The 18,284-nt window shown below is 32.6% G+C and overlaps 1 protein-coding gene across 1 annotated transcript; it reads left to right on the forward strand.

Annotated features, from left to right (window-relative positions):
• The first annotated feature begins 1,435 nt into the window (after positions 1-1,435).
• On the forward strand, positions 1,436-11,629 carry LOC114283728 (coronatine-insensitive protein 1). The gene is made up of 4 exons (XM_028226606.2): positions 1,436-1,798; positions 1,896-2,411; positions 9,402-9,873; positions 10,368-11,629. The coding sequence occupies exons 2-4, from the start codon at positions 1,930-1,932 to the stop codon at positions 11,178-11,180; spliced, it is 1,767 nt and encodes a 588-aa protein (XP_028082407.2). The 5' UTR covers positions 1,436-1,798; positions 1,896-1,929; the 3' UTR covers positions 11,181-11,629.
• The last annotated feature ends 6,655 nt before the right edge of the window (positions 11,630-18,284 follow it).

The following is an 18,284-nucleotide window of genomic DNA, read 5'->3' on the forward strand; positions in this document are numbered from 1 at the left end:
AGAAAAAAAGACTTACTAAAAACAAAAAAAATATTTTTTTTTTTAAAAAAAGCCTCAAAATTATATTTTAACTTAAAAATCAAATAATTTTTTTAGTTGGAGTGATAGTTAAACGGGATAAAATATAATTTATCCCAGTAGTTGAAAGGATACTGAGATCTTAATTGAAAAAATTAATAAAATTATAATTTATAATTAAAGAGATAAAGACAATACTGGAGGGGTGAAATGTAATTTGGCTTATATTTTTTAACTGCTTTTCCGCTATGGTTTTCGTTTTTTACTGCGTCACAAGAGACAGTAACAGCAGCAGTAAGGTTCCGTTTGGGAGGATTGTTTGGCTAAAATAGTTATATAGAATAAAATAAATTACTTTAGTTAAATAAGATAAAATGTCATATTTAATTTATAATTATTTTATTTTTTTTTTACAAAAGTTAAAAAATTAAAAAAATTTATTTTAAACGAAACTTTTTAATTCCAGACTAAGGGGTTATTTGGAATATTTTTGACATTTTATAAAAAGATATACAGAAAAATAAAGCGGTGATATAGCCAAAATAAGTGCACTTATCTAAATAAGTACACTATGTCAAACTGAGATTGTTTGGGATGAACTATATAAGGGCACTTTTTGACTTTTTAGCTAAAAAATAGAGGAAAAAAGATTTATATTTGAGATAATTTTTTGACTCTTTACGAAAAAAATATGTATTAAAATATTATATTAACTAGCAAAATTACCTTCCTATCCTTCTGAGCACTGACATGCTTTCCGTGCATGTCAGTGACCATCCCGCATTGTGCTGCGCTTTTTTTTTTAAAAAAATTTATTTATAACCAAAAAGTGCATTGTTTGAAGGGGACAAAATCAAGGGCATTTTTGTTTTTTTTACCCTCTATCTATTCTGCCTTTTTTTCTCTGCCCAAACATGTGAATAGTATTAATTGTTTTTTTTTCAGTAATTTTTTTTACTTTTTATCTTTTTTAAGCGATATCAAACACCTATTTAAATAATTAAAAAATTTAAAAAAATTTAAAAATTATTTGAAAAGTGTTAGATTAATATATTTTTTAATTTTTTATAAAAAAAATAAAATATAAATTAAATTTAAAATGACGTGATAAAAAAATAATACGACTTCAATAAAATGATTCTGATGTAAATAAAATAATATGCTATTTTATCACATCAAACAACCACTATAAGAGCAAAAAAGTCAATAAACCAACCCTCAGCTGTGTGACCTTCTGAATTAGACCTTGCCACGTAACACAGGGAATTTTTTTGGTAATTCACTTAGATTTGTCTTTTCCAACTTTGGCCTTATCGTGGCGTTGCCAACGCTGATTGGTTTCCGTTTTTGTCGTTTCTCTCTGCTTTCACCTTCTCTCTCTCCTTTTCATCTCGTCTGACCCGCACGTAGCTGTCGCTATATGATCTTTTATTCCAATGCATCTCCACCGTCGATTCTCTTCTGGAAGTTTATAGTAATTAGCCCACTTGTATGTTTTTAATTGCTGAACTCACACACAATACGACACAACCATTCATATCTGCTCTTCCCTGCTTCTCTCTCTTCTATCATATCCTTCTCTCTCACTCACGATGTTGAGATTCGCGTAGATAAAAGATTCGATGCTCCTCCAATCTCCTATGACTGACTCGATCTAATCCTTTCTTGCAGCTTACGATCCATTCAGCGTGTTTCGTCCCTCGCAGATCGCATCGGAATTACACTTTCCACTCTCTGATTCAGCTAAGCTTTCCATTTCTCCAAAATTCGTCTTCCGAAGGTTTAAAATTTGTCTAATTCGATTAGATTTTGATTTCTGGATCGTTGTTATTATTATTATTATTATTTATTTATTTTTTTGTGATTGGTGTATGCAGTTTAGTTATTTTGGAGTTGAATTATTTGACTGTTATGGAGGATGCAAAAGCGATTAAGATCGATGATGGAATGCCAGAGACGGTGTTTGGATTGGTGATCAATCACATACACGACCAGCGTGACCGGGACGCGATCTCGCTGGTGTGCCGGCGGTGGTTTGAGATCGATGGGTTATCGCGGGAGCATGTGACAGTGGCGTTGAGTTACACGACGACGCCGCAGATGCTACGGCGGAGGTTTCAAAATCTTATTTCGTTGAAATTGAAGGCGAAGCCACGGGCAGCGATGTTTAATCTGATACCGGAGGATTGGGGAGGGTATGTGACTCCTTGGGTGGAAGAGATTGCCAGGTCCTTCAGTTGCTTGAAGGAGCTTCATTTTCGGCGAATGATTGTCAGGGACTCGGATCTCGAGCTCCTAGCTCAATCGCGTGGTCCGCTGTTAGAATCACTTAAGCTTGATAAATGCTCTGGCTTTTCCACAGATGGACTCCTGCATATCACCCGCTCCTGCAAGTATGTTCTTTCTTACTTTTCACGCTGATTTTCCTTTCATATTCATATTCAAATTAGCTAGCAAAGTAGCTGTTGTTGTTTTTTTTTTTTTTTTTTCCCGAAAATACATAAAAAAAAAAAAAACAACAACAACAACAAACAAACAAACAAACAAAAAAAGTATGCTCGTTATAGTTAAAGAGCATTGTTATTTAATACCAAAAATTAAATCCAATTTTCAAACCAATTGATTTGGCAATTAATTTAGATATTGAAGTTAACACCCCCCCCCCCCCTCATATTTCTCTAATCATCCATCAATCCCTCATATTTCTCTAATCATTCATCAATCATATCAATTAAATATTATTGAATCTATTTTAGCTTGTATATCATTTTTCTATTTATTAATTTTTAAAATAAAATTGTTATATACATAAAAAATAAAAAATTTGACTTTTTTTTTTGGGGGTTGCCATGTAGGCATATTTGCTGACGTGACATTTGTGTAATGGTAAATGGTGGAATTTATCTTGCTAGAAAAGATAAATGTAATTGCCTAGCCTATTTGGCTTTCCAATAGTAGCTAACCAATTGGAGACCAGTCCTAATGCCTAGCGTGTTTACTAACATGTCGGAGCATTGAATTTGTATTTTGGTCGGCTAAAATGCGTAACAAATACAATATGAAGAACCTGTTGGAGTTTCTCATGTTTTTTGTGAGAAAATGTTGATTCAAAATCTTGCATCTTTGAAATAGTCTTCCAAACTTGTAGGATACTCCTTTGTTCTGTTTCTTACGTGTTGTTCTCGTCTATTTTGGTACGCTTCTGTGCCATGAACTATTTATTTTGTGGGTTTGTTACTTCTAGAATTTTAGCTTTTATAGTAAACTTTAGCTGATCCACGTACACACTCCAGTGCTCCGTATACTACAGATCTTCTGCTATCCATTGCAGCAGAGTCGACACATACTTATGTGTTGACTATGTGGCCTTTATAAATCACTTGATATGAGGGTAAGGTTCTGAAAAACGATTGCGGTCGCCGTAACGGTGGTGGTAATGCGGTTGCAGTTGTGGGGTGTAAAGGCCGTAGTGTAACAATTGCGGTAACCAGAACTGCGAATTTTTTTATTTTTCGCACAATTTAAAAAAAACTTACCGATACGCATATTTTTTTTCCATGATAATATTTATTGGGTTAAAAATAAATATTGATCAATTTTTGTAAATTTTTAAGTATGATCCAATATATTTCATATTTTTAAATCACTATAAACTGAGTTTTTTACATTTTATTTTAATAATTAATGACTTTATATTTTACAAAAAATCAATCACTAACTATTATATATAAGATAAATAATGACAAAAGTAAGAGAATAAACAAGAGCCTAAATATATATATATATATATATTTTAACTAAGCCAAATAGATAAGGATCACACTTATTATTATTATTATTTTTAAACAATATATAGATAGACACACACAAACAACAAATTAGTTTAGTGATAGCAGTTGAATAGAATAGTATAGGTCTTATAGTTTCAACAAATCAATAACATGTTTTTCATCTTTTCTCTTCTCTCTCACTGTATCTCTTGCTCCTCTATTTTCTCTCTTTATCTTCCCTCTTCTCTCTATCCCTCTTCCCCCATTTTCAGCTTTTTTTTGTGTGTTTTTTTGAAAGAAACAGTTTAGAACCGTTATGTAACGGTGCATAACAGGCCGTTACGGCTGTTACGGCACCGTTACGACCGCTACGGCAGCTGCTACGGCCGACACACTTGTGAATCTCAATCACACTGCAAAAGCAGCCGTAACGGGTGGCGGTAACCTCTGAAACCGTTATATAACGGCGTTACGTAACGGTTGCGGCCGCTTTTTAAAACCTTGTATGAGGGTAATGCCCTGTGAAGACCTAATTGGTCATTGAGGGTGAGAAATGAGAACATCCATTTTTGTATCACCAGAATCTGTGCACCCCAACGCGTGCGCGCACGCGCGCGCGCACACACATATATATATATATAGAGAGAGAGAGAGAGTTGTGGAGCTTGTGTACTGAATGTAGATCAAACAAAAGCTGGAGAAAAAGGGATTAGAGTGTTCTTTCACTTTTAGTGAGTAGGAAAATGCAACATGTGAATTTGTACTTAAAACTAGACCTAGGAAAAATCTATTTTCTAATCTTGTTGGATTTAATCGAACAAGGCTCCAAATCATCCAACAAAACTGGTTCTGTGGTTTCCTAAACAACCACTAAAGCTTTGCATCATTTGCGCAAAGTGGCTGTTGAAACCAGAAGTCACATGCCTAGGCTTTTTCTCTTGAAAATTAGAAATTTTTGCTAATTGCAATGCACAGGTAATGTTTCTTCTCACAACATTTCAGAAGATAATGAATCTTGAGATCTTGCAGTATAAATTGAAACCATAGGATCTGTAATGAAATTATTTGCAGTATTCATTTTCGCCCTTAAGGTGTGGGATTTGATTTAAAATATTAGACATTTGTTTGTGTTCATGCCAGCATATGGGCAGGTTCAAAATTATCTGAATTCTTCATAAAGAAAGTTATACTGGCACAAATGCTTATGGTCAGCTTTATTCAATGTGATTAAGGCTCCATTTGGCAACTTGCCACCCCCCCAAAAAAAAAAGCGATCCAAAAAGTCAATAAAAAAATCTAAAAAGGCAGTAAAAAAAAGTCAAACATCTCAGTAATTCACGGTTTTCAAAACAACTCAAAAAGTTCATTCCCAAACACATTAACTTTACCTCATAAAAAAGCCAATTCGCCACAAAAAAAGCCAATTCCCAAACAAGACCTAATTTTCAGAATGAAATCAATCGCAGTTAACCTAACAGTCAGCAGGTATTGATTGAACTTCTCCAGTTAGTAAGGGATCAATACATGACATATTTATTAGGATTTAAATTAACCTATTAGCTAATTAGGTATATTATGCGAGATTGTTAAGCAGTATAAATGAAAGTTTAACTTAATTACTGTCACCTTCTTTTTAGGATCTGCAAAATTCGTCTTTTGTCAATTAATACAAAATAAAATCTTATCTCAAGGCTTTATCCAGATTAGGAGGCTAGTTTATACCAAATCATTTTTCAAGGTGATCAACATTCTATAACAATATTTGTTAGGATTTAAATGAGCCTATTAGCTAATTAGGTATATTATGTGAGATTGTTAAGCGGTATAAATGAAAGTTTACCTTAATTACTGTCGCCTTCTTTTTAGGATCTGCAAAATACTTCTTCTGTCAATTAATACGAAATAAAATTTTATCTCAAGGCTTTTTCCAGATTAGGAGGCTAGTTTATACCAAATCATTTTTCAAGGTGATCAACATTCTATAGCAATATTTATTAGGATTTAAATGAACCTATTAGCTAATTAGGTATATTATGTGAGATTGTTAAGCAGTATAAATGAAAGTTTAACTTAATTACTGTCACCTTCTTTTTAAGATTTGCAAAATACTTCTTCTGTCAATTAATACGAAATAAAATCTTATTCAAGGCTTTTTCCAGATTAGGAGGCTAGTTTATACCAAATCATTTTTCAAGGCGATCAACATTCTATAACAATATTTATTAGGATTTAAATGAACCTATTAGCTAATTAGGTATATTATGTGAGATTGTTAAGCGGTATAAATGAAAGTTTAACTTAATTACTGTCACCTTCTTTTTAGGATCTGCAAAATACTTCTTCTGTCAATTAATATGAAATAAAATCTTATTCAAGGCTTTTTCCAGATTAGGAGGCTAGTTTATACCAACTCATTTTTCAAGGCGATCAACATTCTATAACAATGTTTATTAGGATTTAAATGAACCTATTAGCTAATTAGGTATATTATGTGAGATTGTTAAGCAGTATAAATGAAAGTTTAACTTAATTACTATAACCTTCTTTTTAGGATCTGCAAAATACTTCTTCTGTCAATTAATACAAAATAAAATCTTATCTCAAGGCTTTTTCAAGATTAGGAGGCTAGTTTATACCAAATCATTTTTCAAGGTGATCAACATCCTATAACAACTCTGTCCGTTGAAGGGCTCAAACCATTCACTTAGCAATGATATCAACAAATAAAATTGCATGTTGAAATTCCAAGAACAATAAGAAAATATTCTTAAGAAATAATGAGATTGAAAATCCTGTAACTTCAAAATTGAATGACATCTAAATTCTTACAAAAATATAATCTTGAAGACTTCGAAAATTTACCCTTTCACATCTCTCTAATCTCATTGCCCACTGAAACTATGTTTTCCTCACAAATAACATAATTTGTAAAATCAAAAACTCTAATGACAGTCCCCAAAGACAATATGTAGCAGAGAGAGGGTGGCAATGGAACACTGGAGCTGGAAAGCAAAGTTGGTGATGGTAATGGTGATGATAATGTCTTGCATGGAGCCCTCTGTTTATTTAGGGTGGCGAGCCAAGTGGAGCCATCTCAGCCAAGCACAAGTGTCATGACTCCCTTAGCTAGCAAAATGGAGTAAAATATAGTCAACTCTGCAACTTGTGATACATTGAGGGATGTATCATACATGGTCATAGGGTATGTCGATGCATCCCTTTTTGGGTGTGTCAGGGCAGTTCAGAGGTAGGTATGGGACAACCTTTTTTGAAAGCCCTCTATAAGGCTGGTCCGAGCCCATCTCTGTTAGACATAATCTCACATCACTAATCTAAGCCACTTAAGCTTAGTTAATGAAATGCAATGGTCTCTCCACTCATTGTCAATTGGTTTTGGGTTGGATGCTTTAACATGGTATCAGACCTGGGTTTTGGGTGGCCTCTCACGCCTTGTAGTAGTCTCCTCTCAAGTATTTCTCTCATCTGGTCCATCTTTCAATTGGACCTGTCAATCTCCTCCATGTGCTACTGGGCTGCACGTGAGGAAGAGTGTTAGACATAATCCCACATTACCAATGTAAGCCACCCAAACTTGGTTAATATAATGTAACGGCTTCTCCACTCATTACCAATTGGTTTTGAGTTGGTTGCTTTAACAACCTCATCCCCAAGGGAAAGCTCAGCAACCATCTGGACGAACCTTGAGATTTAGTGTTCAATCTACTACCACGAGTCCTTTGATGGTCGCAAGTGGGTACCAAGGCCTTACTTCCAACCCCACAAAGTTGTCCCAACTTCAATATGGAGATCTGGCTTGGTGGGGCTGTTGGCAAGCCAGGTGACCAAGTAGATAAACGACAAGTTCTAGCACAATAGGGTCTGGACTTCTCAGTGGGGTTGTCAATGAACCGAGCTAGCCTAACCCATGTCAGCATGACGAGGCTGTAAATGGTTTTGAGGTGCTCGTCCTAGTGATTGGTTCACATGTCCATTAGTGGGGGTAACACGTGGCATATGAGGCTTGTTGAGCAAGTCATATCATTGATGATGTGGCATGGCTAGGAGGTGGCATGTATCATGGTTGAGCCCATATACCTACACTAAACTGAAGAAAAGTGACCTAATCGCATGAGCATGCCCCCTTTGAAATTTAAATTGCAAGAGACTCAGGTGCACCATTCTCTGTCTGATGCAGACTATAAATATGAATCGTGCCCTCCTTAGTCTAGTCCAAATATGCAATAGAGGCCAAGCAATGATAAAATTACCAGTGATGTGATGCTTCAGGACCCTTCAATATCATCATTTAAGGCTTGTGCACCTCAAAAATGCTTCCATCATTACTATTCATGACTGTTTTTGTTTCGTTTAGTGTTTGCACTCGCATGAAACTGAAAACTGAAGTTGCATTGGAGCAAAATATTCTTTTGTCTTTTTTCAGAAAGAATATTAAAGTGGCAGTTAGAGCTGGTGCCGGTTATGAAAAATTCATTTCTTGATTAAGATCGTCAAACATGAGAAACACCCTAATTAGATACTCTCGTAAAAAAAATTGAATAGTTGAATATGTTTTGTTCATTTACCTTCTCTTCTGTTTTCTTTTCATGGCATGGTTGTCTCAATATATTTGCGCTGTTTGTTTGAGCTGTTATTTAACCGAAAATATAGCCCCGGCTTGAGTGAGTTGTTGGTAAGGGCACCACATCAATTGAGATAGCATTTTGTTGAGTTGAGTTGTGTTAGTGATTTGGATTGATTCTGGTTTCTGCCACACCAATTGTGTGTATGTGTATGTCTACTTTTGGCATAATGTTCTACCGGAATGATGTATATGTTTGCTACTTAAAACATGTATAGTTTTAACATGTTTCTTTATTTTTTGAGCAGCAACAAAAAGAGATTTTATTGAATTAATAGAAAGTGATAAACAAAGAGACGACAAGATTTCCTCATTCAGTGAAAAGCATACAAAACAAAACAGAGACCTAAAAAAGTGAACAAGTAAACATTCCAAAACTAAGATTGGCAAACAGCTGCCCAATCCCTGGAAATCGAAAAAAGTGGAATTCCTTTAAATGAGGGAGACACATAAGCCAAAACAGAAGTGACCCACCTTTTCCCACAATGAATCCACATCTGTCTCCTTATCATAATTTTTTTTTGCATTTCTCTCCAACCAAATGGTCCAAAAGTTGGCATAGACAATGCAAGACCACAATGATTTGGCCTTCCTATTGCCACCAAAATCGCCAACGTTAATTAAAAGCATGTGGATGAATAACATGTTTAGTTAATCATGCTTTTCGTTTTGCATTTATGCATTGTAGGTAGAAGGAAGGTTAAAGTACTCTGCTGGATGAACAATTTTTCATGCGTATTTTAAAATGAAACATGCTGTTTTTGCTTCTTTTTTTTTTTCATTTAAATTTTTGTATGCTTTAATATATGTTCAAAAAGAAAGAGAGTGGGCCAAAAAAAGAAAAAGAAAAAGAAAGATATGGTTGATGCATTTTGCAGTTATGTGATATAATTGATGTTTTCGACTACTTAATTTTAATTATTGATTTATGTTTACTTACTTCATTTTATATAACCCTGTTCATCTTTTCGCAGGAAATTAAAAACTTTGTTTCTGGAAGAGAGTAGTATCATTGAGAGAGATGGTGAATGGCTACATGAGCTTGCTTTAAACAACACTGTTCTTGAAACTTTGAATTTTTACATGACATATCTTGTCAATGTAAGATTTGAAGACCTTGAACGCATAGCCAGAAATTGTCGGGGTTTAGTCTCGGTGAAAATTAGTGAGTGTGAATTACTGGATCTTGTTGGTTTCTTTCGTGCTGCAGCTGCATTAGAAGAGTTTGGTGGGGGTTCTTTCAGTGAGCAACCAGAAAGGTACTCTTCTGTATCATTTCCCCCAAAATTATGCCGCTTGGGTCTGACATACATGGGGCAGAATGAAATGCCCATAATATTTCCTTTTGCATCTCTACTAAGAAGATTGGATCTCCTCTACGCGCTTCTGGATACAGAGGACCATTGTCTTTTGATTCAAAAGTGCCCTAATTTGGAAGTTATTGAGGTAGATTCTCTAAACCATTTCTCTTGTTACATATTTATTGTTAATTCACGTAAATAAGTTGCCAAACATTTTTTGAATGTGGTTATTTGAATTGCTTTATGCTGTGTTTGGATTGTGGATTTGTATAAAGATTTGGAAAGAGAAAGGGAAAGGAAAATAGAGAAAAAATTTAGCTTATTTTTTATTCACCATGTTTCGAATCTTCTTCACATTGTCTCTTTTCTTTCCAAATCCCTACCCAAATCCATGATCCTAGCATAGCCATAATGATTTGTAATGCTCTCCAAGATTTAGTTTTGAAGGGATCAATGCCAAGCATTTCAAATTGACTACATCTGAAATTCGTAACATGGTGAAAGTAATTTAGTGCCGAAATTATGTAGGATGCCAACATGGAGAGAATTATGTAGATACAATGGAAACTCAGTGGGAGTGATGTATAAAGTTGATTGACTTGACTGACCCTTTATTTTTCTTCTTTTTCTTATGAACAGACAAGGAATGTTATTGGAGACAGAGGATTGGAAGTTCTTGCTCGGTCTTGCAAAAGATTAAAGAGGCTTCGGATTGAGCGAGGTGCTGATGAACAGGGGATGGAGGATGAAGGAGGAGTAGTTTCACACAGAGGATTAATTGCTTTGGCACAGGGTTGCCTGGAACTGGAATACATGGCTGTATATGTGTCTGATATTACAAATGCATCTCTGGAATGCATTGGCACAAACTTGAAAAACCTCTGTGATTTTCGCCTGGTCTTACTTGATCGTGAAGATAGGGTTTCAGAGTTACCACTTGACCATGGAGTTCGAGCTCTATTACAGGGTTGCTGTAAGCTTCGAAGGTTTGCCCTGTATCTTCGGCCAGGGGGTCTGAGTGATGTGGGACTGGGTTATATTGGGCGGTATAGTCCAAATGTGAGATGGATGCTTCTGGGGTCAGTTGGGGAAACTGATGCAGGGCTTCTGGAGTTCTCGAGGGGGTGTCCTAGCCTACAAAAGCTGGAAATGAGGTGTTGTTGCTTCAGTGAATATGCTTTGGCTATTGCTGCATTGCAGCTAACTTCTCTTAGGTACTTGTGGGTGCAGGGGTACCGGGCATCTGAAACTGGTCATGATCTGTTAGCCATGGTTCATCCCTTCTGGAATATTGAGTTAATCCCATCAAGACAAGTTGTTGTTAATGGTCAGCTTGGGGAACAAGTTGTTGTTGAGCATCCTGCCCATATACTTGCATATTACTCCCTTGCTGGGCAAAGAACAGATTTTCCTGATACCGTGGTGCCTTTTGGAAGCAGCAGCCTTGCCTAATGCATAGATTAGATCCGGTCTGTATATACTATGTTATTTATCTTTTCTCTAAGAGTGCCAACTCTTTTGTTGCATTCTCTCTTTTAGATGTCCTGTTTATAGGTGTTTCCCGTGTCGTTTCTTCTTGGTAATAAGGTTTGCCTTTCCACGTCGTTTTGAATTTAGTTTTGATCCCAAGTCTAAACTTTGTTGTTATATAAGTGTGCTTTGTTCTGTAATTTTAAAGTACTCTAATGTTTGGTTGCGTGCCTTCTCAATCCCCACCAGCACAGACACGGCAATTTCTTCTGAGTTTGAATTTGCTGGTAACCTGTATTAGTTTTTCTGGAGGTTTGTTAACTTGTATTGAGGATGTGTATTTCAGGATGTGCAAAATTGTAAATATGAATCAAGGAATAATTACATAATTTCGCTGCTATGATTGTTATAGATGAATGGATTTGCCTAAACTCTAGAGCCTCTCTCATATGTGACTGCCATTTTTTTTTGTGCTTCAATACTACTAGACTGTGTTTAGATTATGAATTTGGGTAGAAATTTAAAATGTAATATTGAACTGTTAGGAGGCAACCTTGGTGTGCTCATGATTATTCACCTAATAACATGAAGCAAATTATATGTAAGTGTGTGACTTTGTCCTAAATGACGATGGTGCCCTAGTTGGCAGTGGGTTAGCTTAGCTCCATACATACTCAACTTTGGTTCGACTCTTGTCGGTCCTTCCCGTTTCCTAGGACCATTGGAATATGAGATCTTTCTTGATTCTCAAGTTTGTGTTCCTAAGGTGGATCTCAAGGACTTTACCTAGAACACCATTTCCCCGTATTTAAAAAAAAAAAAAAAAGGTTAGTAAGGGCATTGTCAGGTGAGAAGTGCCCTAAAGAATCCCCAAGGTGCCAAAGCTAAGGCATAATCGTTGAACAAAATCTGACATCTATTTTGTTTAGGAAAAATAATTGAGAACTCTAATAAAGGAGTTTTAATGAGCTCTAAAGAGGTGGATTTAACTGTGATGTGATGTTTTAATCTTGGTTTTATTTTTTTTATTCTCTGTTATATCATTAGTATTCAATTAGAGCTTCAAAATTAGATGAATACATCATTAGGAGAAAGCACATGGTGTCTCTCCAGTGGTTGATAGAAAAAGAAAACAAAGGAAAGTACATGCAGAATTTTCTCAAGTAATTAAGTGAACCTTTGGGATGCCACAAAAACTGATGAGAAACAGTAGAAGTCTTGAAAAACAATAGATAAAAGTAAGGGAAAGCTTGTTAATTCTGATTTTAATTGCCAATAGTTTAACGTCATTCACACTTTGATTCTTTCATATGAAACATGAAGGAAGCAATAGCTCTGTTTGGGGAAGATCATATTCTTGGATCTCCCCAAAGCAATGAAGAAGGGGGCCCTAAAAGTTAGAAAATACATGAAGATTTCTCGATGAAAAATGGTTTTTCGTTTTTTTTTTTTTTTTTCTTTTTTCTAAGTTCGAAGAGGAACCAAACCTTATGTTTTGAAGCTTGAGATCCATGTTTGTGGTCTTAATCCACTCAAAGGCCTCGTTTGAAAATAAATTATTTTAGTAATTTTTTATTTTTTTTTGACTAAAATATGAGATAAAAAAAATTAATATATTTGAAATGACTTTTTAATTTTTTATAAAAAGATGTACAAAAAGTAGAGATAAATGAAATTTTTGACTTTTGGTATATGTTATAGACTTTTTAATTTTTTTTAGTAACTTTTAAGCTTTTAAAATATGTGTATCGGAAACAAGGCCTAATTTTGATAAAATTTAGGTCTCGTTTGAGAACAAACTATTTTAATAATTTTTTGACTAAAATATGAAATAAAAAAAAATTAATATGTTTGAGATGATTTTTAAATTTTTTATGAAAAATATATAAAAAATAAAATATTTAATTTTTTAATATAAATTATAAATTTTTTAATAATTTTTTAACTTTCTAACTAAAATATTAACTTACCACAAACGAGACCTTAAAATGAAGTGGCCAATGTGCTTTCTTATGCAACTTGCAGAAAGGCTGCTTCTTCTATAAAAAGAATGATATAAAGTGGGTAGGTTTGTCATTTACCACAAAGTGTGAATAAGAGGTAATCATACTGGTCATGTTGCTTTGGGACTTTTTTAGTGGTCAGTATAAAATATGATGGTACATGCAATGTGACGTGGCGTGGGCACTAACCAGGCGGCGAAATTACAATACAGTTGTAACTTTCATGAAAAGGTCCATGACAATAATAATTAAAATCAATAAAATTTAACATTAATTTAAAATTATTTTTTAAATAACACACTCATATGTTATTTTTCCTAATTTTAACATAGTTGTAGCAGCATAAATGGTGATGCTACCGACTGTGATAGCAGCTAAAAGAGAACAGACATACTCCCTCCGTCCCAAAATATTAGTCCCTTATTCCATTTTTCATTGTTCCAAAATATTAGTCTCTCTTCAAAAATCAAGTACAAAAATAATATAAATTTCCTATTTTACCCTTCTTTTAAATTAATAAACAACATAAAAAGTACAATTATGCATTGATATTCCCAAAAAATGTACTATCAAAAGGATAATTTTGGAAAATTAACTTTTTTCAAATGCAATAATTGTACTACCAAAAAAAGTTGGATTCCCCAAAAGGGACCATTATTTTGGGACGGAGGGAGTAGTAAAAGCATATTTGGAGTAATCATTTCACTTCCACTCCATCTCACACCATATATTTATGCGGGTGTCATGTTTGACGTATGTAAAAAATAATTGCGACTTTATCTTACGCGACATTGAATAATTTTTTTATATCGAGATATAATTTATTTAGCTTATTTGTCATTTTTGAATATGGAAGCTATGATTTCAAATAGCATATTCATGGACATATTCACTGTGTTTGGTTGTGGTTTTTTGAATATAGTTTTTTGAAAATTTTATACAACTTGTTTGGTTATTTTGAAAAATGAGTTATGTTTTCAAAAAAATAAATGAGATAGGTTGGCTTTAGTAGAATAGGTACATATAGGTAGGCTTTCAAAATCTAGGTATATTTTTATGATGGGTACGTTTTTCAGAAAATCTAGGTACACATAGGTAGACTTTGAATACGTACATTTTTTTGAAAATATAGGTACATATAGGTACATTTAGGTATATATATATGTATGTATATATATATATATATATTTTAAAAAATGAGAGAATGTTTTGATGTGATTTTTTTTATGTTTTTTTAATTGTTTCAATCATTAATTTAGAGGGAAATTTGAAATTGTAATGGTGTATTTTTTTGAAAACCAAACAAGCATTTTTTTTCAAAAAATAATTTTCAAATCACTTTTTCAAAAAAAATTTCAAAAAAACCCAACTAAGCATGGTGATTGATATTGGGAATATCGTGCCAAACATATCAGGAATTAAGTGTTGCAGTCATGAATTTTTTAAATCATCAACTATATATAGAGCTTTATAGTAATTGAACCAATCACATCAATTGTAAATTTAGTATAAATTAATATGTATTAAGAATCGACTAATATAGATGTGATTTTAATCTACGAGACTGTATCAATCAATACATAAATATTGATTAATATTTAAAACCATTATGTTAAACCCTTTAAATAGTGAGCTACCTACTCCCACAAACCATGGTAAACCAGATGAAAAAGAATATAGTTAGCAGGTTGGTGATCCAATCAACATGGTATTTTCATATTTTTTAAATAAATTGACATATTTTGTGTTAATGTTTTTTCTTAGGATAAACTGCACTTTGACCCCTTTTATGTTTAGTCATTTTTTTACTTTGATCCTTAAAGCTTGTTTTTTTGTCATTTTGGCCTTTTATGTTTTAATTTTTTTTCAATTTACTCTAAAAGTTAATTTATGTTAAAAATTAGACAGAAAATGACACATTAACAACTATGTGGCATAAAAATATTTTTTTATATATAACTTACATCTCTAATATAAAATTGTATATAATGATATGTTTTTATATTATGTGACAATTATTATGATATTTTTTGTCTAATTGTGAACATAAATTAGCTTTAGAAGTAAACTGAGAAAAATTTAAAATATAAAGAATAAGTAAAAAAAATAAATTTTAAAAACCAAAATAAAAAAGTAATCAAACATAAAAAGAAGTAAAGTATAATTTAGGGGTTGTTTGAAATGTTCTAAATAAGTACATTTTTTGACTTTTTATGAAATATAGATTGGATTTGAAATGATAGGATAGAGATGTGATGTAACTTAAATAAAATGATATGACTTAAATAGGATAGTGACTTTTTAACTTTTATTAAAGATGCTAAACTTGGCCTTACTCTTTTTTCCTTTCCCAACCTATTTCTCTTTTCTTCATTTTTGTATTTTTTTAGCACTGTGATGAACATGTGTTTTTTTCGTACATAATTAGCAGTAAAAACACAGTTGTAGGATATCAAGAAAGGCTATTATTTTCCCATCAAAAAAAGAAATGAAAAGAAAGGCTATTATTTAAGAAAAATGTTTTGTACTATTAATTTAACACTACTAATGTATCATTAATGATGTGGCATCATATGAATTCTACCATTTATATGATAATTTGGCCTTTGTTTTATTTATTTATTTTTTTTATATTACCACTTCATTAATGATGTTTTTAGAATTTCAAATTTAGTACACTAAATTACCACTCATTATTTGAACTTTGTGCCGACAACTAACTGCATCATAACAATGGGGTTTTAAATTTTAACAAAAATGCTAAAGGTCCCAAATGTTTTACCAAATGTCTCACATGGGTGTGAGACCCACATGAGAACTCACATTATATGAATCTCACACCCACATGAGACATTTAGTAAAACTTTTAATAAAATATTTGAAACATCTAGTACTACTCAAATTTTAAAGTGAAATTTCATCTCCTTTGAACTTTGTGCCGACAACTAACTGCATCATAACAATGGGGTTTTAAATTTTAAAGTGAAATTTCATCTTCTTTGTGCTTTGTTTTTGATTTATGAATTTAAAAATAAATGTGAAATATAATTATATTTTATCTATATTTTATCTATCTTTTTTGTTTTTGTTTTGTTTTTTTTAAAATTTCTATTTAAATTTATGAATCAAACAAAATGTAAGTGACGTAGTATCAAACATCAATAAACAATTTAAAAGTATTTTTTTTTTTGAGAATTTAGTAATTAATAATTTATAGAATAATGTTTTAGACCATTAAAATAGCAATTCTAAAACTGCACTAAAGAGATGACAATACTTTCGGTCTCATCTTGATGTGATAGTTTGACTTAATTTTTTTTTATTTTTGTAATAATACGAGCTCAGTAAAACTCTTTTAAAACTCTACTTTTAGAACTCCGGTAATTTATAACACAAAGGCCCTGTTTGGTACAGCTTAATTTCAGCTTATTTCAGCTTTCAGCTTAATTTAAGCTATTTTGATGTATTTGGTTTAGCTTATAGCTTATAGCTTATAGCTTTGTGAAAGTCAGAAAACAGCTTATTCTTTAAGTGGGACAGGAGATGCTTTAAGAATAAGCTGGAAATCAGCTTAAGCTGAAAGTTATAAACTATAAGCTGTTTAGGCATAAGCTATAAGCACTTTCCCACACCTCTATCAAACAGGGCCAAAAACAATCATCATCACACAAATCAAGCATTGGTACGGCGCACCACAAAGAAAAGTATCTTACTCTGGAAAAAGACAAATGCCAAGATTTCTATCTTTCTTTTCTTTTCCTAAATCTTCTCATCAGCCAATTGCAGCATAGTGATAGAATTAATTCCTGTTTAGGTTGTGTTTTCATTTATTTTGTTTCTGTTTTTTTGTGTTTTTGTAAGTAAAATAATGTAAAGTTTAAAAACATCTATTGTTTTAATATCATATTCCTTTTTGTGTGAATTAACTTTTTCAAAATTTCAAAAATAACTTTTATTGTTTTTTTTTTAAAATGAATTATTTCCATAAGATTTTCCTGCAAATAATTTTCTTAAACAATTCGTCAAACAAATTTCTTTTATTTAAATGAAAATAGAAAGCGAAAACACAATCATACAGACAAATCTTCCCCACGACTATAGAAAAGTCAAGATTTCATTCTGACTGTGTAAAAAAGAATAATATTACAAATTTAGGCTTAATTATTAAAAAATTATCTAGAATCATCGTCTTATTGTTCAAATTCATTTTATATATAAATTCCACATTACACAAATTTAGGGCTGGTTTGAGAATTTTAAAAAAAGTTAAAAAGTTAAAAAGTTACTAAAAAAGTTAAAAAATTATCACTATTCACCAAAAAAAATATAAAAAAATTAATATACAAATATTAAAATACAAATCAACTTTTTGGCCTATCAACGTATTGATGTCAAAACAAATGCAGTGAAAGGAAAAAAAAAATTACATGTGTACATTCACTAAGTTGGATGGTAAAGTTGGGCCCATGAGGGCCCACCATGGGTCCCGTTTTGATAATCTGAGCCGTCAATATGTAGAACTCATCTAGTACTATATGCCTGTAAAAAATCACATCTATCGGATATCACTAACTACATGATCAAATCAGTTTTGTATAAAAAATAGATGGCGTTATAGTTAACAGTTGACAAAAAAAACTAACACGATCAGATAGCTATCTATATCCAATCAACGTGATTTTTAACAAACACATAGTATTCGACAAGTTCTACACATTAACGGTTTCGATTAGAAAAACGGGATCCGTGGTGGGCCCCCATAGGCCGAACAACACCGTCCAATCAAAACTCGAAAAGGAGGCAATCTTTTCCCATCTACTCACCCAGCCGACTGCACTACCAACCCGTACTACCTACTACACCGTCTTCTCCTATACACTTATTTATACAATTTTTTAATACATATTTTTTCATAAAAAGTCAAAAAGTTAACTCAAACATTCATATTTTTTTCTTAACTTTTTAGTCCAAAAAGATAAAAAATACACTTATTTAGAACACTCCAAACAACCGCTAATCCCAACCACACAATCTCTTTCAAGAAAAATTCGGAATAGTTTGGAATACCTAGAATTATTCAGTA

The sequence above is a fragment of the Camellia sinensis genome, chromosome 8 (assembly GCF_055761805.1).
Source record: "Camellia sinensis isolate YWXY chromosome 8, ASM5576180v1, whole genome shotgun sequence".
Lineage (NCBI taxonomy): Eukaryota > Viridiplantae > Streptophyta > Magnoliopsida > Ericales > Theaceae > Camellia > Camellia sinensis.